Consider the following 22,724-nt stretch of genomic DNA (forward strand, 5'->3'; position numbering starts at 1 on the left):
CTGGGATGTATTTGCAATACGTACACACACACACAAACACACAGAGTGTGAAGCCCCGCTGGGGTACAGTTGCAGCACGCATACACACACACACACAGTGTGATTGTTAAGCCCGCTGGGGTGTATTTGCAGCACACACACACACAGTGTGATTGTGAAGCCCGCTGGGGTGTATTTGCAGCACACACACAGCCCGGGATGCGGCGGACCGCCCGGCCCGGTCTCACGCCCCCGGCGGGGCCGGCCAGGGAGCGTTGCACCGCGCCGCGCCATGCCCGGGGTGCTGGGGGCCCGCGGCAGGGGCCGGCCGAGGCAGGAAGGACCCGCCCCGCGGCCGCGAGCCCGGCCCGCTCCGGGCTCCCCTGGCGCTGCCCCGACCCGGGGGGCGGGGGCCTCGCGCCGCGAGCCCATGACGTAATGGGTTATGCTAATGAGTAGCATGTGGGGAGCTGGGGCGCGGGGCTCGGCGCGGCTCAGTCTCGCCCAGCCAGGCGCCCGGCGCTGCTGCTGCACCGCCCGGCGGGATCGCGCCCTGCCCGCTCCCCGCCATGGCACGGCCGGGGCGCCGCCAGCCGCAGCCCGCCTGACAGCCGCGAGGCACCTGCCTCAGCCTCCCGAGGGAGCCGGGGGTCAGCATGGGGGGGAGCCAGGTGGGTGCCCGGGGCGTGCCGCGATGGTGCCGCGGGGAGCTGGCCGTGGTGGGGCGGCAGCGCTCGTGCTTTCCCTGGGGCTGGACCAAGCTCTTCTCCCCGCCCTGGCGCTTGTCTGTGCCCCGCTCCGCGCCGGGCATTGGCAGATTAAGCAATAGCCGGGGGTCCCCGGCAGCTCCGGGGGGGGGGGGGGGTTTATAATTTTTTGCGTGTTGCATGGGGGGGGGGCTCCCCAAAACATCCCTGCAGTGCTTAGAGCCCCCAAGGGGCTGGCCCTGCCCTGCCCACGTCTGTGCCACCCCCGTGGGCTGGGGGGAACAGCACGGGGGGTGGCTGAGAGCCATCCTAGATGAAGCAGAAAAGCCCAACTTTGGGGGTGAGGGGTGCAGTTATGTGGCGGGAAGGGGCTCGTTGCTCAGCGCTCATTTGCATTTTGCAAAGCTCCCTTGAGGCTAATGGACCTGGTCGCTCCTTTGGTCACAAGGCGATGCCTTGAATGTGGAAAATGCGTATGTAAAACCGGGCTGATTTCATGAGCGCTTCGGTAGGACAGAGAGAGAGAGAGACATCCCCCTTCCTCCCGCCCGCTGGAGCAGTGGATCGGTGGAGATATTTGGAAAATAGCTTGCGGTGGTGGTGGTGGGGGGGATGTGATCATTTTTTTAAGCAGCCTAAAAAGGGAGAGGGGGACCCGAAGACTCCCTGGGCTGGCCTGTGCCTGCCGGGCTGTGTGATGAAGTCGGGGGTGGGTAGAGTTTATTTTTGTCTCACGCTGCTGCTGTTTAGGGCCTCCATCCAAAGGGGCTGGCTTGAGATGCTTGATTGCTGTAGATGGAGCTGCAGCAACTCGGCTGCTTCCCGGGGAGGAGGAGGAGGAGGTGGAGAGGAAAGCACCAGGGCTGCTCCTACTTTGCATTAGGGCTTTATAGCCGCAGTGTAAGTTTTCTTCTGCACGAATGGTCTCTTGCAGCCGTTGCCGTTTAAAGCAGGTAGGTCCCTAAAGAACCTTCCCAGCACTAGGAACCCTTTTACGGCAGCAACAGGGAGCTCCCTCCTTCTGTGGAGGAGGGAGGTTTCTTTAAACCATTAGCTGCAAAGCCTGCATCTCTCAGTTGCTGTGTATGGGGGCTGAATTTTTAGAGGCTCGGTGTCTTCCTCCCTCCCCCTTTCTTTCTTGCCTTTCCCCTCCACCCTCCTGTTCCCCTTCCCTGTGTTGTTGACCTGAAATCTCCTTTGCTATGTTAGGAAGCGGGCTCTGCTGCTGTCATGCTGAATCATAGCGTTTCCTTGCAAAGTGTGTCATCATCATCAGCAATTCTTTTCTCTTTCCAGTTGTGAACATTTGCTTTGGGAGGAATGCGGGTGTGGATGGTCCAGATTGCCACCCAGGGGAGGAGAGAGCTGGAGACGCTAGGCTAAAATAACCCGAGGGGAAAGAAGAAGAAGCTATTCATCCACTCCTGTGCCTTGTTGAGATTTATATATCTATGTGTGTGTGTATATATAATATACAATTTCCCATCCCTATTTCCCTGTGCCACTTTGTGTCATCATCTTTGGGGAATTTAACAAGAAGCCATCAGGACACTGAACTGAAGATAGAAAGAGGAGAAGAGAAACCAGACCCACATCTGAGCTGACGGCTGGGTCCAAAAATCCATCCGATTAATAAATAAAATTGTGAGACAGACACGGGGGAAAAGAACTTTGAGGGAATTTTTTTTCCCCTGCAGAGGTGTTTTTTTGTTTTTGTTTTTTGTTTTTTTCCTCCCTCCACTCCCCACCCCAACCTAATCATGATGTTTCGAGATCAGGTTGGAGTGCTGGCTGGTTGGTTTAAAGGCTGGAATGAATGCGAGCAGACTGTTGCTTTGCTCTCCTTGTTGAAGCGGGTGAGTCGATCCCAAGCCCGTTTCCTCCAGCTCTGCCTGGAGCATTCGTTGGCAGATTGCACTGAGCTGCACATTCTAGAAGGGGAAGCCAACAACCCTGGTAAGTTTTGGTGCAACCAATCCATTTTGAATGCTACATTGTTCTCTGATTGATACCCTAATGATGGCAAAAAAGGGGAGGTCAGGGAGCTGGGGCTCCAAATGAACCAGCCTCATTGTTAACAGCTTCCCTTTTTACATTTTATGTTTCAGACTAGTGATGACTTATTTCAGTTTGATTTTTCACAGCAAACTACTACAGTCTATTCAGTGGTGTAACTACGGTAGCATGAATGATTGATTTTTCTCTTATGCAGTTTCCTATGAAATAAGTCAGTCAGGTCACGTAGAGTCTGGATTTTCTAGGCTTCTTTTGGACAACGTGGCTTGCTTTGCTTTAAGCAACATGCAGAAGAATCTCCTCATTATCTAATACAAACGAGTATTTTGTTGAGCTGTGGCTAGCTGAGGTATCTTAATCTTTTGTTAAATGGTAATTTGTTTCATCATTCAGGTCCTGTTTGAATATATTTTTTTCCTTGCGGCTTTGAATGCTCTGTATATTCCACAGAAGCTGCGGAAAGATATTACTAGACCATTTAGGGCTGCTGTACATAGTTCAGTTAGTGTATATGGTGCATGTACTTTCCCAGGGATGTACATTTAATATATATGGGCCTGATTTTGATCTCATTTATACACCAGTGAAAGTTAGGAGAACTAAATTGGTGTAAGTGAAATTAAACTTGTGCTTTGTGTGTGTGCACAAGTGTGTACACACACTCTTTTAAAGAAACCTTCCAAAATAAATGTCCAAACTACTCTCTGCAGAGATGAGGTTAAACACATAGCTAAATTACCTAGTTCTATTCCATTTGCAAAAAATCCCCCCCCCCAAACAAATATAATCCCTCCTGTTCTTGTCTCAGATATTTTAATATAGTTTGTAGGATTAAATATGTACACCTTGGACTTCTGCACATGGTTAAAAGAACACAAAAAGCATAGTCTGTGGAGGGGGGAAAGTCTGTCAGTTGATAGGTGAAATTCTTTAGGCTTTATTGCAGTAGGATACTGAACAGAGCCCCCAGTGTTTACTGAGAGAAAAGAATGCAGGGTCCTCTTCCAGCTGTTCCATATTAGAGCACTGAGCCTGCAAGCTTTGGCAGCTGTCTATGCTGCCATTTGATGACAACGTCCAGTACAATGTTGTTAGGCCTAGGATATATTTAAGTACGCCTTTAGGAAACCAACTCAGGGGCTGTTCTAGTGTACAGAGCTCTATCATCACAATGGTGAACACACTGGAATTGGATATTTCCTTATATAGTTCGTATGAGTGCCTGGGAAGAATGTTGCAGTGTACATTTCAGTGCAATACTACATTTTATAAACAGCTGAACAGTCTAACCTCGTACATTTGCGGGTGGAGGCCTAAATAAGAATAAATTGGGAAGGAGATCACACTCTTTTAAACTGATCTTCCACAGAATAGAATCGCCATTCCTCTTACCTGCATTAGCACAATTTATCTTTGGTTCCCAGTAGTGTATGTGGCTGTGCACCATTGTATAAACTTCTGGTTTTTAGTTTTACCTGGATTTCCTGTAATAGTTACGTCACATTTATTTGTCAAAAGATTACACATGAATGATTTATCTGCAGACTGCAGTAGCTGTGACGTACCTGTTTAAATTATGATAGAAAAATTTCCTGTAAAGCCCATCCATATATTAGGTCATGTATGAATGAAAGGACTTTCTGCATAATGATCAGTCTCTCGCCAAAACAGTAGTAGAAACGAAGATCCTGATCTTTCCAGTACTTACACGTGACTGACCCCAATGGGTAAAATGATTACTCCTAGGAAGAAAGCTTGTGGAATTGGGCCCTTGGTTTGCCTCTTAATTATTACATTTGTGATGCTGATAGCACTTGCTCAGATGTTTGTTCTAATAATCATCTGTTCTTTTAGGGCTTTTATAGGCTCAATAGCAAGACTTGAGAACCTTTGTTAAATTTCTGATACCACTAACCACTAATTTCTTCTTCTTGTAAATTTGATGCTTAGTAAACATAAGGCAAACATCCCTTTGCATCAGAGAATCAAGATGTTTACTTTTTGATCAGGGTGATCCTATTGTTACAGAGGAATGCCTCGTCTCTGTGTTTGGCAATGAAGAAATGATAGGAAGTGACTTTTAGTTTGGTATTAACATGACATATTTTGTAAAACCACCTGTCTTTTAAAATGCTTTGAGATCTCCTGTTGAAATAATATTAAATAGCCCTTATTCACCACCCATTTCATACCGTGGCATTTGTCACTTGACTAGACATGAAATCATACCAGGTTCTCACAACAACCACAACTTAATGCTGCTCGATGCCAAAAACCGTGGACTCAACAGGGACACTGATTTCATGGCTCATTACAACAGTCTGTAACACACACCTGCCTGGTAACCCTTTATGGCCCACTTCAAACCCCTTTTGCATATCAACCCTTACTGCCCACTCCATCTCAAATGACCTCCTATGACATGCGTTACCCCTTATGTTTAACTCTCAGTCCCAATTTGTATTTAGCTTGGACACTCTGATTTCGTTCCCTAGACTTGGAGAACTCTGTGTAGTTCGAAGGCTTATACGTGCCACCAACAGAATTTGGTCAGATAAAAGTTGTTATCTCACCTACCTTGTGTCTAACAACAACAATTAACTTTTTATTGCTCTTACTACTTACATTCCACAATTTACACAACTAACCTGGGTTTGTTTCTTCCATGGCTGGTGGTGATGACAGTAATACCTAAAGATATCAATTTGTGCCCTACTTTTTGGCTTAATTTTTCCCCCCTTGGTGGGAGTTTTGCCAATGACACAGGCCTGATCCTGCAACTTCTTGCATGGAAGCTGACCGCTGTTCCTCTGTGTTTGAATTAATGGGTCTGCACTTGGGTGAAGCAATCTGCCCAAGTACAAGAGGTTTCGGGATCAGAGCTGTAACTTGGGAACAGGATTAGGTCATAAATCTTTACATGTGGTGTATCGATCTTACTGTCAGTTAAATTCCAGGCTATCTCTAGCTTCCTCAGTGGAGTAAAAAGACAAAAATAGTGACAAAGGCACAACCATGGTCCTATTTTCTCCGGTGAAGCTAGTGTGAAAGCAACATGAGAGTCTAACATGCCAGTGTGAATGTTTGAATTGACTTTAAAGTTGGTCTCTCATGGGGAAAAGTCATTCTATGGACACAGGGCCTATGTTGCTTGTAAAATCTGACTGAAATGGATAGTGACTCTATCTGATCGCTGTTGAAATGAGTGTGTTGACTCATCACATTTCTTATGGGATCGATGTTCACCTCACAAATACCACCATAGGTAACTGGAGTCAGCAGAGAGGCCAACGGCTGAATAGACATGGAAGGCAAAGTACCTTCTCCCCAGCAAGTCCCACGAGACAGGGCTTGAGGCATGTTGACTGGGCAATGGGAGAGAACTTGATCTTTCACAGATGGGTTTTGTTTTTTGTTGTTGTTGCTCCGTTCTGCGGACCCCAGTCTTCAGTGCTGCCTTCCTGCTGCTTCTCACAAGTATTGAAAATGGAATGAAAAACATTGAAGAAAAATTAATTCTTTAAAACTGATTGGTTTTATTAGTGAAGCAAGCATGTTTGGTAGAGTTTCATCTTTCTGTTTTCTTCATGTGGTTTTCTTTAATATGTTTTTCCTTTGCCTATTAATGAAAATTCAGCTCTCATTTAGAGCACCTGACATGTAAAACGTAGATCTGGTTGGAATGCACAGCTACAGCGTAAATCTCAAAAAGGGATTTTTCTAAGAAACCTACTGTTCCTGCAGCCATTTTGTTACCAGTGGCGCTTAACAGACAAAATAGCTGTGTACAGAATCCTTAGAACAGGGGTCTCCATAGGCTTTCCCGAGCTGAAAGCTACTCTGTTGTCTCTGATGCAACAGAGGCACATTTTGACTAGAAGTGATGCAGGTGCCACAGTGAATGTATATGTTGTTCTAAAACCACGTGAAAATGTCTTGTTTAAAATTACTGGTGGTTGATAAGAAACAAAAAAGCAAAGCAAAAATATCCCTACAGGTCACTATTGGATAAGATGCACAATCCATGTCGGAGATCTTTAATGATTGTAGCATACAGTAGAATGCAACTTAGAAATCCACAAAGATCAAACAAACAAAGCAGAGAGAATCCCAGACAACCTTTTGGCTCTTCAGCACTCAAACTGCTAGGGGGTTCGTAAGAAAGAAACAGCAACCAAACAACGAGTAAATAAATCCAGGCTGATGTGAGCAGTGGGAACAGTAGCATCGAAGAAAGCCATCTGAGTCCACTGTGAGTTTAAATGTGTACAAGGCCTGTTCCTGCTCCCAGTGAGATCAGTGCCTACCGCTGTGAGGTTGTGGTCCATAACTAGGGCTCCTAGGTGCTATGGTAATATAAGTAATAACCGGGAAAATCCCATTGACTTCACTGGGAACAGGAACGGGTGTGCAGATAGCACCAGTGAGGAATTCAAGATACTTCCACCATGACTTAATGAATGAGAACGGTTTAGTGTGGGGGTGGGGGTGTTGGAAACAAGGTTAGACACCGGAAGTTTCTCCCACTGAGAGTTACTGTTTTTCAGTATTATCATTTACATTTTTTTTTTTTATTCGTTTTCAAACCTGGTTTTGCTGTGGGGGCTTGTGACAGGGTGCTGAGCAGCGACTGCTGAGCCAGCCCTTTGTCACACCAGCTCTAATTATGGTAGATTGGAGATGCCTAGAGAGAACCTGTGCCTGGTAGGCTGGCAGCTGTTTCCCCTTTGCCAAATTAGCCGGGGGCTGCATAAAAGCCTCAGAGGAAGGAAGAAAGGAGGGAGGGGAGGGAGACAGAAAGGGGGAAGCCACAGAGTGGAAGGAGAGGGGTAGCTCTTCCCTCCTGGCTGCAGTGACTGAGAAGCCCTTAAGGCTGAAGCCCCTATGCTGTTGATGGTAAGAAGGTGGTGGGATTACATGTTGTAAATAAACTGCACCAATGGTTGCTGAGCTAGAAGGTCTCTGAGTGGTTTTTGGAACAGAGCAGGGGCAGGACCAAGGGCAGGCCCTGCTACACCCTGTTACAGGGCTACATGGGTAGCTTCAAACCCAGCTGGAAAGAGCTGTCTGGACACAAAACATCTTGGAGTCACAAATAAAAGGGTTAATGAGTGGAATTCAGCCCATGTAGCAAGCGGGCACAAGGGCTCTGCTTCATTTATGACCTCTGAATAGGGATTAAGTGGTATGTAGATCTTATGCTGGTTCTCTGCACAGAGGCATTGCACCCTAAAAGTGACTAGCCCCCTCAGTTAATAGCTGAAAATGCTCTACCATGAGGACTGGGAAAGTGGGGCTCTGGGAGGAGACAGCAGGTGGAAACTGAAGTAGGGTGTGTGTTGGTTTAGACACCCTGAGTTACAGAGACCTGCCTGTATGTCTATGCTGCAATCACAGGGTGTGATCGCAGCTCACATAGACTTGCCCGAGAGAGCTCGTGCTGGAGCTGTGATACCATGGCAGTATGGGTTTCAGCACAGGTGGTACGAGCTCTGGGTAATTAAGTGGCTAGTTCATGCTGAAGCCCCTGCTGCTGATGCTTCTGCTTGGGTATCTGAACTAGCTAGATGAAAGCTAGCTCAGGTATGTCTGCATGAGCTGCAGTCACTCCTCGTGATTGTAGGATTGATGTACAGCCTGGTTTCCTCCTGTTGATTCCCCTACATCAGAGCCATGTTAGCTAAACAGGGCACTAGGATTTAGAACATGTAGTAAGAAAGCCACGTCTCTTTGTGCATCTGGTCTGGCCTATGGTGGAATCTGCAGGACATAACCAGGCTTCCTTCTTCTGTTGGCTGGCCAGTTGGGGCCATTGTGGGAATTTACGTCCTTCTGGAGTTTAGAGCTTTCCCTTCCAAGTGCCCCCACCTCCTGACTGCTCTGAAATTCCCTGTCTGGTGGCCAGATGCCTGCACCATGCTGAATTCACTATAGGCTATTGGGCCAGTCCCCATGGAACCATGGAAAAACCTGATTCTCTGAAGTGCTGAGCACCCTACGCTCGATCAGTCCATCAAATTTGTTTCCTTTGATTTCTGAGATATGTGCTGACCGGGCACTAAGAGAACAAAGGGCTATTGCTTCCATCTAACTCTTGCTGCCATTAGGTGCAACACCTAATAAAAGAAAGTTCCTACTGGCCACGGCCATAAATGACAGAGCAGAGAGAGTCCCTAGCTATGCCTGCGCTGCCCCAACTACCCTGTGAGTCCTCAAATCTTCCACTAGCCAAAGAACCCAGTCATCATTAATAACAGAGCAGGAAGGGACGAGACTCGCTGCTAGCACCGCCTCATGGCTGGGTGTGGTGTGGCAGCTCCATCTCTGCAGAGGTGGGCCCTCTGGCCAGATCACTTCCAAGTCTCTCCCCTTCCTGGGTAGTCTGAGAACAACAAGCAGGGGGAACTCATTCAAACAAAGGTTTCAGAGTAGCAGCTGTGTTAGTCTGTAGCCGCAAAAAGAACAGGAGTACTTGTGGCACCTTAGAGCCTAACAAATTTGTTAGTCTCTAAGGTGCCATACTCTTGTTCTTTTTTCATTCAAACAAATTGAATCAGTACAAGAGAGAGGGGGAATTCCTCCCTCTCAGGGTGTCCCAGGATGAGGGGCCTCCAGGCAGTGGTTGTCTGAGAAGCTCCTGCCCTTCAGTCAGCCCTTTCCTCAGGAGCTGAGGATTGAAGATCTGTTGATTTCCCTGGTCTGTCCATATGTAAGCAGCTCTGCTCCCCTTTTAAACTCCCCCTCCAGCTTGTGCGTGCCTTGCTGGTGTGGCAGAATGGGGCCAGGTGTGCCCAGAGCAGCTCCTTAACCCCTTGTCTAGTGTGGGGTTTGCATTACCCCATCACGCAGCGTAATGACTTTAAGTGCTTGGCTCCCAAGGACAAGAACCTTTCTTTGCCGTTTGCACAGTGCACTGACTACTGGATATATTAAGGCTCTCATCCTTATCTCACACAAGCCATCTATGTCAAGCGCTAAGAGCATCGTCATTGCCTGGATCTATTGTTCTGGGGCAGATTGACTGGAGAAAGTCTCCTGGGAAGGCTCAGCTTAACGTGAACCGTGGGTACTACTACGTGGGTCCAGCAATCAGTGAAAGTCGCCCGAGCATTTATTTTAAAGACACTTACTTTTTTAGCTTGGAATTACGATGTACTGTGTCAGGCGCATCCTTTATACTGACCCATTGTGTTGACTCAAGCCAAGGTAGAACAACAGCACTCGCATTCCAAAAAAGCTCTTGCACACAATGAAGGCATTGGCCTGCATTGTGGGTGGTGTGGAGCAGGAACCAGGAGGCATTGCACCTTAGTGAAGCACAATACTTCCCCGAGCTGTTGGGTGTATAGAAGGTGTACTGGTGCTTCCACCTCACCTAAGGGGGTGCAGCATGATCTCCGTTCTTCACCTGCTCCATTCTTCTTCTGCTCATTGGTGGGGCTAGTCGGGCCTCTGCTTCTTTTCTTCCTTTCTCTGAAACGATGAGGGCTAAAAGTTGCCCCTTTTTCAAACTGAAAGCTAAGACTTTCATCTAATCGCTTGACTCCTGGAGCTGGGGTTTTAAGAACACCACCAAATATCACAAGCCATCAAATTACAACAGCTGGCAACACTGCATACGTGCGTAGGACTGTACTTAAAGGGGTCTCCAGAGCAGAATTGCCAATCCCAAACGTTAAAAATCATGAGTAAAGCACTCCTAAAACATGAGATGTGCTTAAAAATCATGACTATTGGGATCTTTTAATTTACCAACTGATTTTAGAGTTCATATTTTCAAACTTTTGGCCCACAAAACGGTTAAAATTTAACTTGTTTTAAACGAAAGCAGATATTTGCTTTGAGAGAGACCAAATAACAGACTTATGGTGAAATTGCAGGAGTTTGCAACACTGCATGGGGTATTGAAATGATAGCAAGAAGCAGTGAAGCTTCTTGCATTTTTCAACAGCCCTGCTACTTAACAGGTGCCCTTATTTGTACATAAGTTTGTAGCTAGAGTGTAGGAAAATGTTTTCTCTTCTTCCTCCGCCCATTTTTTAATTTTAAAGAAGAGAATCAGCTTGCAATGCTTATAGATTTCAATATGGACTAGAGGAAATATTTTCTTTGAATTCTGTGGCCCATATATTCAACTCTGTACTGTCTTTCTTTAAAAAAAATTATTCCTTGTCATTCTCAGTCTGTTTCTTTTGCATTCAGGAACACTGGAGGAGACCCTCAGTGACTAATTAACTATCAAGAGTTCCTAAAGGTGGGAAATGCAAACATAGGTCCTAAGGCTGCATTGAGAGCCGTGCGGGCAGAAAAAGTTGCAGGATCGGGGCCATAGTAGAGAATATGTTTGCTTCCTATTTCAGAGTTAGTGAGTGGTACTTTTAAAAAAAAATCCTTTAACTTTTTCCCATTAGCAGCACAAAAACAGATTATTATCTGGCGGGTGCATTGCATTCAATGCATATTTAATATCTGATCTGAAACATTTCACGTGTGTAAAAAAAAAAAAAAAAAAAAAGTTTTATTAGAAAAATAATTGTTCATCCCTAGCAAAATGGGAACCGGTATGTGGTTATGGTAGTACAAGCCTGTGAATCTAGAGAGTGGTATTCTATCCCCTACTTTGCTCCTAATTCACAAGATGATGCTGGTCGAGTCACTCACACCCTTTCCTGCCTCAGTTTCCCCAACTAGAGAATGGATAAAATAGTGATCTATTTCACAGGTGTGTGTGGAAACTAAGAGTGAGATTGAAGGCAATGTTAAAAGTCCCACAAACTTCAATGGGCGCAGAGTTAGGCTAATGTTGAATGCTTTTGAAATCCCACCTGAAATGTTTGTAAAGTGCTTTGAGATCCTTAGAGGAAACGTGCAAAGTATTATTCTATACATGACCTAGTTTCTTTTAAGTTGGCTTCTTTCCAAGTGTATATATTTTTATTCAGATATATTTCTGTTCTGTTTTTTCTTTTGGAAAATGGAAAGAACTAAATCTACTTGCTTCTCTGCATAAATGGGCGAAGAATGGCTGAGGAAATTAAATGCAAAGAAGAGAAAGCGACAATAGAAGCTCAGTAGCTTATGGCAGGCTTGAATTTGATAAGCTACAGATTGATGGGCTAGGTCAGGAATTGTTTTAGATTGGTAGTTTAAAAAGGGCAGACCGCAGTGCTTTAAATTAAAATAAGTGCTCGCAGTATATTTGTAAATTGAGTTCTCTTAAAATGTGATTAAATGGGAGAATGGGGTAGCTTGACCATGAGTGCAGGCAAAATTCTTGCCAGCGGATCACGGTTTGTACGGGTGCTGCACAGCATAGCTACCATATTGGACATATTAGAGGCTAACAGTTGAACAAAATTGTCCACCAAGTCAGTCCCTGTATTTGATACATTTGTTTTTGGTACATTTGCTTTCAGTATCCAAACGATCCTAGCAGAAGTGCATTTGGAAGAACGCTCTTTATTCAGGCCCAAAGTATTGAAAGAATCCATTCATTTTGGATCCTTCAATTTTTAGGTGCCCAGCCTAAGACACCTAGGCGGGCCTTCATCTCTCCCACTAGGAAGGACTTGTGTGTGTGTGTGTGTGTGTGTGTGTGTGTGGCTTACTAGCTTTGGAAGTGATGTAAACCTACCTGATGCCACTCTCTAACTACTGGGTATCAGGAAAAGCCTTTCCCGGTAGGTATGTTATTGCACAACTGCCTACTTCAGGGTTTTATGCACATTCCTCTGAAGCAGCTGGTACTGGCTTCTGCTGGAAACAGGGTACTGGATCAGACGAACTATTGGTCTGATCCACTGTGGTAATTCCTGTGTTCCTCCTAGCTTTCAAGCCTGGCTTTCCTTTCTCCTGTAATCTTAGATGTTTTTGTGGTCCATGAACATGAATTGTTCCAGGCCGGGAGTTCTGTTTGCAATCAGAGTGAGTAACTGAAATAGTAATTAGTGTGAACGCTTGCTTTATTTTAAGATGTATTAGTCAGTACTTTAGCTTCCATGCTTCACACTTGTATCTAATGTCACTGCAGATAACTGTTTAGAGAGTAGGGACACCGCTTACCCTACTGGCAGGTTAAAGCCTTATGGGCCAGATCTCCCCATCTATGGCTTATTCTTCTGCAGGGACTGAAAACTTTGTGAGTTGGATTCACGCATAATCCAGATCCTCAGGTGTGTAAACCAGCGTAGCTCCCAGCATAGTTCCATCAATATCAAAGAACTTCTATTGATTGGCAGAGCTGAGGATCTGGGCCATGGACTCTCTACCTCAGGGGTGGGCAAACTTTTTGGCCCGAGGGCCCCATCTGGGTATGGAAATTGTATGGCGGGCCATTAATGCTCATGAAATTGGGGGTTGGGATGTGGGAGGGGCTGAGGGCTCTGGCTGGGGGTGCACGCTCTGGGCTAGGGCCAGAAATGAGGAGTTCAGCGTGTGGGAGGGGGCTCTGGGCTGGGGCAGGGGGGTGGGGTGCGGAGGGGGGTGAGGGCTCCAGCTGGTGGTACAGGCTCTGTAGTGGGGCTGGGGATGAGGGGTTGAGGGTGTAGGAGGGTGCTCCGGGCTGGGACCAAGGGGTTTGGAGGACGGAAGGGGGATCAGGGCAGGGGATTGGGGTGCGGGAGGGAGTCAGGGTGCAGGTTCCAGGCGGCACTTACCTCAAGCAGCTCCCGGAAGCAGGGGCCTCTGACTCCTATGCGGAGGTGCAGCCAGGCGGCTCGGCACGCTGCCCCGTCTGCAGGTGGTGCTCCTGCAGCTCCCATTGGCCATGGTTCCTGGCCAATGGGAGCTGCGGAGGTCTTTGGCTGTCCCTATGCATAGGAGCTGGAGGGGGGACATACCGCTGCTTCCAGGAGCTGCACGGAGCTACAGCACACGCGGAGCGGGGCAAGCCCCCAGCTGGAGTGCCGGAGTGGGGCAAGCCCCGGAGCCTGCTCCCCGGCAGAAGTTTGAGGGCCGGATTAAAATGTCTGAAGGGCCGGATGTGGCCCCCGGGCCGTAGTTTGCCTACCCCTGGTCTACCTAATTGCCCTCGGAGGGGGTTGGGTTTGCCCCTCACAGAATAAGAAGAGGATTAATCTCCCTAAAATGTGCAGATCCTGGCAAGACCTGCCAGAGGGTCCACCCACACCTGTGAGTTCACACTGTCTCCCAACCCCCATGGAAGAAGCAGAGCTGCCAAGGTACTCCAATTGGCTGCTGCCCCTTCAAGAAGGAGGGCTCACTCAGTGGTGAGGGAACTGTGTAAACCAGTGGTGGTAGGGACAGCATTAACTTATGCTTGGTATCCACACAGGTTGCAGACAGTGATTGTCCCTCCAGAACTGCCCCTTCTTGGCCTTCCTCCTCCTCCTCTCCCTGCCTGAAGCCCATTCTCCCCATTGAGGGTTGATTGTAGATGTGACAGATATTGCAGACCCATGCAGTATCTTTGGGGATCATTGTATTTAAGTTTTGAATGGTTTATGTATGGTTGTGTTCTACTCCACAGGGGAGGGTTCAAAAAAGAACTAGGTAAGTTCATGGAGGATAGGTCCACCAAGGGCTTTTAGCCAGGATGGGCAGGGATGCAAAACAATGCTCTGAAGTGTCCCTAGCCTCTGTTTGCTAGAAACTGGGAATGAGTGACTGAGGATGGATCACTTGATGATTATCTGTTCTGTTAATTCCCTCTGAAGCACCAGGTATGTCACGGTTGGAAGACAGGATACTGGGCTAGATAGATCATTGGTCTGATCCAGTATGGCTGTTTTTATGTTACCACAGCTTCCACGAGTACTAAAAGCAGTGTGGGGTGATTACCCCTGATTCTGAAAACAACTCCGGAGAAGTTCCACCTTCTGGAGTGGTTTGATAGGCTGGGTCAGGCTGGGTTTTCCAGAGATTAGGAAACAAAGAAAGGGCTTTTGATATAAATGGATGAGCTGGAACTTACTCAAGGTCTTTTTTCTGATCCAGCAAACGGACAGGACCTTCTGTCTAACAGGGGCCCTAACCCTGTCAGAAGGGTGGGAAAAGACATTGGCATACTATGGTGCCATTAGCCAGACGGGTGACTCCTAGTATGTTTAGTGTGTGTTTAAATCTGCTTAGTGGTTTTTCTGTTTTCTGTGTAATGCTTTTGCCTTAAGAATAAAGGTGCTTGCTCAGAAGGAGCTGTGCCGTAACTTGTAACTGCTGCCAACACAGTGTTTGTAGCCCTCGGAGAGAAAGCAAAGCACAGGCGCTGGGTGTTAGGCAGACTGACTTGCTTGGGATATCACAGTGTAAGGCAGGGATCTGTGCAGCCTTAAAATCCTCCAATCAGAAGGGAGTGGGACAAGCATCCGTGCCAAGAGATGTGATGGCTGGAAATTGAAACTAGACAAATTCAGGTTGGAAACAGCGAGGGTAATTAACCATTGGAACAAGTTACCAAGGGTCGTGGTGGGTTCTCCATCACAGACCATTTTTAATCAAGAGTCAATGTTTTTCTAAAAGATCTGCTCTAGGAATTCTTTCAGGGGAGTTCTCTGGCCTGTGCTATACAGTAGGTCAGACTGGATGATCACAGTGGTCCCTTCTGGCCTTGGAATCTATAAGACCCAGCTGGGAGCTCCTGGAGTGGACCACGGAGGGGGAACATAGGTGCAGTTACCTTGAAATTGTGACAGTAGGGTTGGGAAAAGGGAGGAGCAGGCCATGGAGCATGTTCTCCCCCTGCCGGATTCACCAGGCTTTTACCCCCCAGTTTTGAAGAAATGGATGGGAGAACTTGACACTGAGTGCGACTTTCAAGGTTAAGCCTGACATGGACCTTGCGCGCATGTTCCCCACTTTCTTTTTTGTATGATTATGAGTGAATAAATACAAAGAACATGGTTCCTTTGTATCTCTGGGTTTCCTACAAAATATCTGCATCCATGTCTCCCCCAGCCTCTGTCTATACCATCTGTACTATTTCTACATGGTAGTGCACAGACCTGCCACTAGGCTGGTGGGCTTGGCCTCCTCTTGGGAGCTTTAGAAGTTTTAAACTTGCGTGCCTCCTTTATGTAGTAATTGATTAGGTCAGAGGGACAGACCTAAGGCTTCCGGTGTCAGTCAGGGAGATGTTAATTGGGCAGTTATATATAGATTTCAGCCCAAATGCTCGGATCTGAGTTTTTGCACAACTGCTCGGTTAAAGCAGGCTGCGTGGCATGGAGGTTTCCATGAGCAACGTGGCCAAAGCTGAGAGGGCTTTAATATTCATGGCAGTTTTCTGAATTGTATTTTGCGCAGGGAGAAAATTGGAAGGGACCTCTAGAGGTCATCTAGTCCAGTCCCTTGCACTCAAGGCAGGACTAAATATTATCCAGACAATCTAGAAGTCACTGTCCGGGTGTAGTTCTTTTGTACACCCCAGTGTTTGGGGGAATGAATTGTTTGCCCCATCTTTGCCTTCCCAGCTCTGGGCCAGACCGTGGTTGTGTATCTGCGCACAGACAATGGCAGGAGGAAGGAGGCATTGTCTAGAGAACTCGACTGGGAGCTAGAAAACCTGGGCTGTGTTCCCAGCTCTCCCACTGACCTGCTGTGTGACCTTGCTCAAATTATTTCCCCTCTCTGCCCCTCAGCTGTAAGCTCTTTGTACAGGGATGGTCTCTTGCCATGTGTATATATATGGTGCTTAGCACACTGGGGTCCCAAACTCTGGTGGGGCACCAATACATTACTGTGATACTACTGATAGAGAGATGCAGGTGCAAAAGGGACATTGGGAGCACAAGGACAGCTATCCAAAGTGCAAGACAATGTGGGTGGGTATACACAGCAGGTAGCAGTAGCAGCCACCGGAGGGGAGTGGAGAAGGGATTGACCTGCATCAGTGAGCCAGGACCATTCGGTGTTCTGGCTACCTCGGGGCAGAGAGTGTCAGAATGCCTCTAGGACTGTCCATGGTGGCCACCCTGAAGACCCTCCCACAGGTTGTAGCGTGGAAAGCTAGAACGGAGACGTTTGTTACTTACGGTGATCAAGTGCTACGTAAGTGCAAAGTCCCCTTCTGAGCCCTGCTCAACCATGTTTTCCTAATGGTTTGGAGGAGGCAGGATCGCTGTTGTTGTAGGATTGCTGTTGTAGGATTTGAGAGAATCGGAGTGGCTTAGAAACAAGGGACACTTGAGGCCAAATCCACCTGGGCTTTTTGCATGTGTGGAAGGTCCAGAAAATCAGTGGAACCACAGTGGTTGTGTTTGCACTGAGAGTCTGAGAGAGGAGAAATTTGCACACTTCCTGTGTGAACAGCAGAAATCATCACCCAGCAGAAGTGTGGCGGTGGTTGGAGGATTGATGGCCAATGGCTTCATGACCTGGAGCCACACATCCCATGTGGGTTTGTCCTGGCTCTGGGTTATTGTGGACAATTCCATCCCCTCCTAGTCTCTGTGTTGGCTCCGTTTTTAAGGTGGGTTTTAAGCAGAGTCACCAAAATATGATTTAAATTATTTCTCTTTTGGAGACAGAGTATGAAGTCGGATTTTGTTTAAGGAGTTTTGCAGACAAAATAGTACATTACAGCCCGGGTGTTATGGTTATTGTTTGGTAGCTAACACACCCTGCCCTTTGCAAAGTGTGGAGTGAGGAGACCCTTCAGAGTGGAGGAGGGAGAGTGTGAAGAAATGGCCGTGGGAGTGGGATACAATTTCCTCGGTTTTACCTGGCTGGAGTTAAAATTTGAGTGGAGTGCAGAGTCATTTATTGGCCTTTCCATATAGAAGGCAATTGCGTTTGTCTCAGGTAAGAGAGCAGATACAGGTGCAGAGTTTCTCTAGGCAGAAATTCACAAATCAGATGCCTGAAACAGCTTGTAATCTATTAATTTATCTATTTTGCACGTAGTGACTTTTTTTTCATGATACTCTTGTATTAAAGATTTTGGCAGGGGCTTTTTAAATAGCAGCATTTTTCTGTTCTAGGCCCTGATCCTGAGAAGACTTTTTTACATGCATAAGAGGAAGGATTCATGTGCTTAAAATTAAACAACTTGCATAATCTGATGCAGGTTCAGGGCCATAACCTGTAACAAGTCTGTGCCCTCTTTACAGGTCTGAGTCAGAGTCAGTGGACTTCAGTGAGCTTTGGATCAAGCCCTAGGTGGTGGTTTACTACTGTGGTGGTGTTAATTTTATCTCTGATCCTGCAAGGTGCCGAGTGACCTCACCTCCTGTTGAAGTCAGCGGGAATTGTGGGTGCTCAACATTTTTTACGATTAGGCCCTGGGACTTGTGAGACCTCTGAATATTCTCACACAGTCTGAGATGGACTGGGCCAGCCAGATATGGTGACTTTAAGTATAGGCTCCCAGGAGCAATTTCTGTTGGAGGAGGAATTGTTTATTACTGTGGTCTGTATACAGTGCCCTGGCAGAATGGATGAGCTGAGTTCTTGTGGCTCTTCTTCCTTTGGACCAGTTTGAGATGTTTATGCAATACTGGAATTTGGAAGCATGAGATGTTTCTCTTCCTGTCTACAGTAAGGCACCCGGGAGGTATGAGGCCTTTTCTCCTTTGCAGCTTGATGGCTAACGACAAGCATCAGCAGACACGGGGTCATTTAGTGATACGGATACAGGAATCTCTGTAGGATGTGGTTGTTGTTTTTCTGACAGTGCTGTTGCACTACAGGGCTGAACCCACTTTCACTGAGTGGAAAGGGTCCCCTTGACTTTAATGGCAGCTGGATCTGCTCTCGTGTGCTGAGCTGCCATGCTTGATAAAGTGTGTTTATTTTATTTTTTTTAATTTTTTTTTTTTTTTATACTTCAAGTATCATCTGCAGGATCCATCCCTGATTCGCTCGACTCTGCTCCAAAGCAATACATCACCCTAGGTCACGTTACAGTACTCTAGCTCTGTCTTGTTATTACTCTTTGCACATAATTGGTTCCAGATTTTCCTCTAAACTTTAGATCAGTCAGATAACTAACCTGGCCTTGCTTGTGGCGTGTTGGTTTTCCTGCTGTTTGCCATGTTGTATTTCTTGTTCTGCACTTGGATATGCTTCTTTGTTGTGTTAGTAATTGTGTTATTGTTCTAAAAAGTAAAACGGTGTGCAGAAACAACAAGGAGTCCAGTTTTTTACCCACGAAAGCTTATGCCCCAATAAATCTGTTAGTCTTTAAGGTGCCACCGGACTCCTTGTTGTTTTTGTGGATACAGACTAACAAGGCTACCCCCTGATACTGATGTGCAAAGCACTTAAAGCCCCACACAGCCCCCAACTGAATGGTGTTTCGCAAAGTTTTTGCACATAAATCCAGGGGCCGTTGCCAACTTAAAAATCAGCACCCAGCAGAAGTGCGGCGGTGGTTGGAGGTTGTGTAGTTAGTGTTGTTACAGATAACTCCAGTACATAACTTCAGCAGCTAACTAGGGTGACCAGACAGCAAATGTGAAAAATCGGGACGGGGGTGGGGGGCAATTGGTGCCTATATAAGAAAAAGACCCAAAAATCGGGACTGTCCCTATAAAATCGGGACATCTGATCACCCTACAGCTAACAGAGATTGAGTGAGCAAGCAAGGGGGCTGGAACTAGGGGTGCTGAGGGTACAGCAGCACTCCCTGGCTTGAAGTGGTTTCCATCATATAGAAGGTTTACAGTTTTGTTCAATGGCTTTCAGCAGACACCACTATACAAATTGTTCCAACGCCGCTGTGAGCAAGTGATATTTTTTTAACCTCTATTTTCCAGTTTGTTTACTTTAGATTTTTGACAGCACCTTGTGTATAGTCAGTTTCATTGCTGGTGGATGGTGCGCACTCTTGCCAGGGCTCTACATGATTGGGCGTTTAGCAAGAAGACCAGCGGCAGAATTGGAAGTGGAAAGTGAACAGGCACCAAGCAGCAAGGGTGTGAACAGAGAGAACAAGGATGGGAAGAGAAGGGGAGGTTCTAATTATGTTTGTTCTTCTCAGGCCTTCCCAAAGGAGTCTTCTAAACATATCCGGGGCGGAGGGAGGGCAGAAATACCCTTATAACAATTTTTTAAGGATTAGTTTTTAAATTCAGGTCATGCTATTTAAATGGTATCTTCTCAGGAAATTAATTATTTACAGTGTCTCTTTAGCAATGCACAACTTTGTGACTGTCAGTATTGAGCGAAGAACACATTTTGGATGGCATATTTAGTAACCTTTCATCATAAAAGGATTCTGAAATAATCAGCTTGGCACTGAATGCTTTGTATAGTACATGTTAAACCTCTGTTGTTAAGAGTACCTCTATAAATAAAGGTGTATGCTCCATTCATATATATAAGGGTAATAGCTATTCTAATATCAGCTGTCCAGCCAAACTGCCCAGTCTTTTAAATGACCTATAAGAGATTCCACAAAGAATGAATATTTAGTGTGGCGGAGCTGCTAAAAGTGGTCTCTATACTAGTAAGTCTCTCTATTAGTCAGTAAAAGATGGCCTGTATTCACACGTTTCGGTTGAGGTCCTGGTTTTAGATTTCACGCAAAGCAAATGTTGCATTAATATGACTTTTGTGTTGTGGTTAAAGTGCAAGACTCTGCATTAATTTTCTTCAAATTGCACTTGCAGCTTCAGTTTGTCCTCTCTTTTTTTGTGGGAGTGGGTAAACACTAAGAAGTCTTTCTGGACAAGTCACAGCAGCTGGAGGGTACGGGTTTCTCTGTGGAGTGAAGGAATTTCTTCAGAGAAGCTATTGTTCGACTGTGTTCTCAGCATTTTGGCAACTGTTCTTCAGATTAACCCTTTGCTCTATAAAAAGAGTTGCAAAAATATCATCAGATGCTTTTGCATCGTTAGAAGTAAATATACTTTGGCCATCTCTAAGTGTGGAATAGAGGTTAAAGAGTGTGAGGTCACTGCTTTAAATCCCTCTTAAAGCCAAATTCAGTGTCACCACTGATGTTCAGTTATTTTCTGATTTTAAAATAAAACCATTTATCTGATTTTTCCTGAGCAAACACGATATCAAAGAGAGCTACCAATTTAGGGGCCCTGAAGCATGGCCCATGGAGTACTGAAGAGTGTCACCCTTGGAGTCAGAGTATCCAAGACTTTGGGACGGAACATGCAACTTCATTTAGACCCATAAAGTCAAACACATCTTTGTTTGCAGCCATTACTGTACACCCCTCAGAGGTAATACTAGTGTAACCACTGCTAGAATGCTGTCTCCTGTTCTGGTGTCCCCAGTTCAGGAAGGATGTTGATAATTTGGAGGGGGCTCTGAGAATACCTGTGAGAATGATTAAAGGATTAGAAAACATGCTTAATAGCGATGGACTCAAGGAATTCAACATATTTAGCTTAATAAAGAGAAGGTTAAGGGGTGACTGGATCACAGTTTATAAGTACCTAAATGGGGAACAAAACATTTGATAATGGGCTCTTCAGTCTAGCAGACAAAGGTATAACAAGATTCAATGGTTGGAAGTTGAAGCTTGTCAAATTCAGATTGGAAATAAGGTACACATTTTTAATGATGAGGGTAATTAACCGTTGGAAAAAATTACTAAGGGTCATGGTGGATTCTCCATCACTTTCAATTTTTAAATCAAGATTGAACTACACCAGATCTTTTAGAAAAACAGCCAAACAGCTAATTCAGTGAAGTCCTATGGTCTGTTATGCATGAGGTCAGAGTAGATGATCGCAATGGCCCCTACTAGCCTTGGACTCTGTGAATATATTCAGAACCACTGCAGAGCCCACCTCCCCAATGTCGTGTGTGTGTGTGTGTGTGTGTAAGACCTGATGAATGGCTTGCCCAGCCTGTCCCTTTACACACGGGGCTGCAGGGAGTTACAGCAGGGAGGGCATTATCAATGGACAGACTCCCCTTGAATGAAATAACACAGAAACCCCCACACATAAGACCAATTGCTAGTTAATCCATTTTACTAGGTGCAGTGTCGACTGCTCTCACACTGAAACCTTTATTCCTAATGCAGTAATCAAAAAGGCTGCCTGGACTGTGCAGGAAGGAGAGAGACTTCGATGGCTGTCAGTCAGGTTTGAAATATTTATGCAGGTTCTTTTTCCCCCTCCATCCTCTAGTTTGAATCTGACAGAACTCTTTGCGTTGCTGTATCCATTAAAGAGATGCACATCTCATTTCAGCATTTGCATCTCCTTCGATAAACACTTCAGCAGATCTTTTCCTAAGAATGTCTCCTACTGCATATTAAAAAAGCCATGAGAGTGCTTTGCTAGAGAAAATTAGCATTTCTGTTTTAAAAATGACTAACATAACAACACTGGCTCTTTCCCCATTCCTAGAAGCCTCCAGCGATGTCTCTGAAACTCCTTTGGGTTGTGTGCACAAAGTAGGGCGTGGGGATGAGGGAATTTTCTCTCTCAACCCCATACACCCTGCCCCTCCCCCTGGTAAGTGTCAGGGGTGAGGCCAGCTGGGACCAGCTGCTGGTCTGTTCCCTGCTTAACTTTGCTGCTAGGCAACCAGTGAGTCCAGCTGCACTGCCTTGATAAGTGTGGCCCCCACAGCAGATCAGTGGCTGCTCAATGTGTACCATGCCCACAGCTGCGCTTGCCCTGCTCCTGCCTGGTTCCCAGCCTGCTTCAGCCTTGTTTCCAAACCCCCTCCGGCTCCAGTCCCTGTTCGATCCTCGGCTCTCCTCCAGCTCTGGCCTTCGGCTACTGTCCCTCCAGTGCTGAGCCATGGCTCGTTCCTGGACTGTTCCCCCTGGACCCCAGCTTTAACCAGTAGGCCAAACTCTTGTTTCAACCCCTAGGCCTGAGCACCCACAGCCTAGGGGGCTACAGTAAGGGGTGCACTCTGCAGTAATGTCAAAGCTGCTACTCCAGCTTTCTGGGGGTAGCTGTCAGGGCTGCCCAGTTTGCCCCAGGCCCCCCATTTGAGAGGGCCCTCAAACCCATTGAGTTTTCACGAGCGACATTGCGATGTGGTGTTGCGACACCATGGCAGGGAGCTGGGCCTGGCCCTGTGAGACAGGAGCTGCCATTGCGCGGGGTGAGCACGGGGCAGGCTCACTCTCCAGTCCACATC

General features: G+C 46.5%; 1 protein-coding gene across 8 annotated transcripts in view; it reads left to right on the forward strand.

Moving 5' to 3' along the window:
* The first annotated feature begins 424 nt into the window (after nt 1-424).
* SAMD4A (sterile alpha motif domain containing 4A) overlaps nt 425-22,724 on the forward strand; it is a 208,589-nt gene continuing 186,289 nt past the window's right edge. For 4 of the 8 annotated variants that reach the window (XM_034769602.1, XM_034769605.1, XM_034769610.1 and 1 more), the window contains exon 1: nt 425-650. In XM_034769602.1, the coding sequence (XP_034625493.1) occupies nt 425-650 (226 nt within the window). Of the gene's footprint in view, nt 651-1,525; nt 1,640-1,982; nt 2,643-22,724 lie in introns of those variants that run through there. The other 4 variants (XM_034769603.1, XM_034769606.1, XM_034769612.1 and 1 more) reach the window with 2 other exon arrangements.

This window comes from Trachemys scripta, chromosome 4, assembly GCF_013100865.1.
Source record: "Trachemys scripta elegans isolate TJP31775 chromosome 4, CAS_Tse_1.0, whole genome shotgun sequence".
In the NCBI taxonomy this organism is placed as follows: domain Eukaryota; kingdom Metazoa; phylum Chordata; order Testudines; family Emydidae; genus Trachemys; species Trachemys scripta.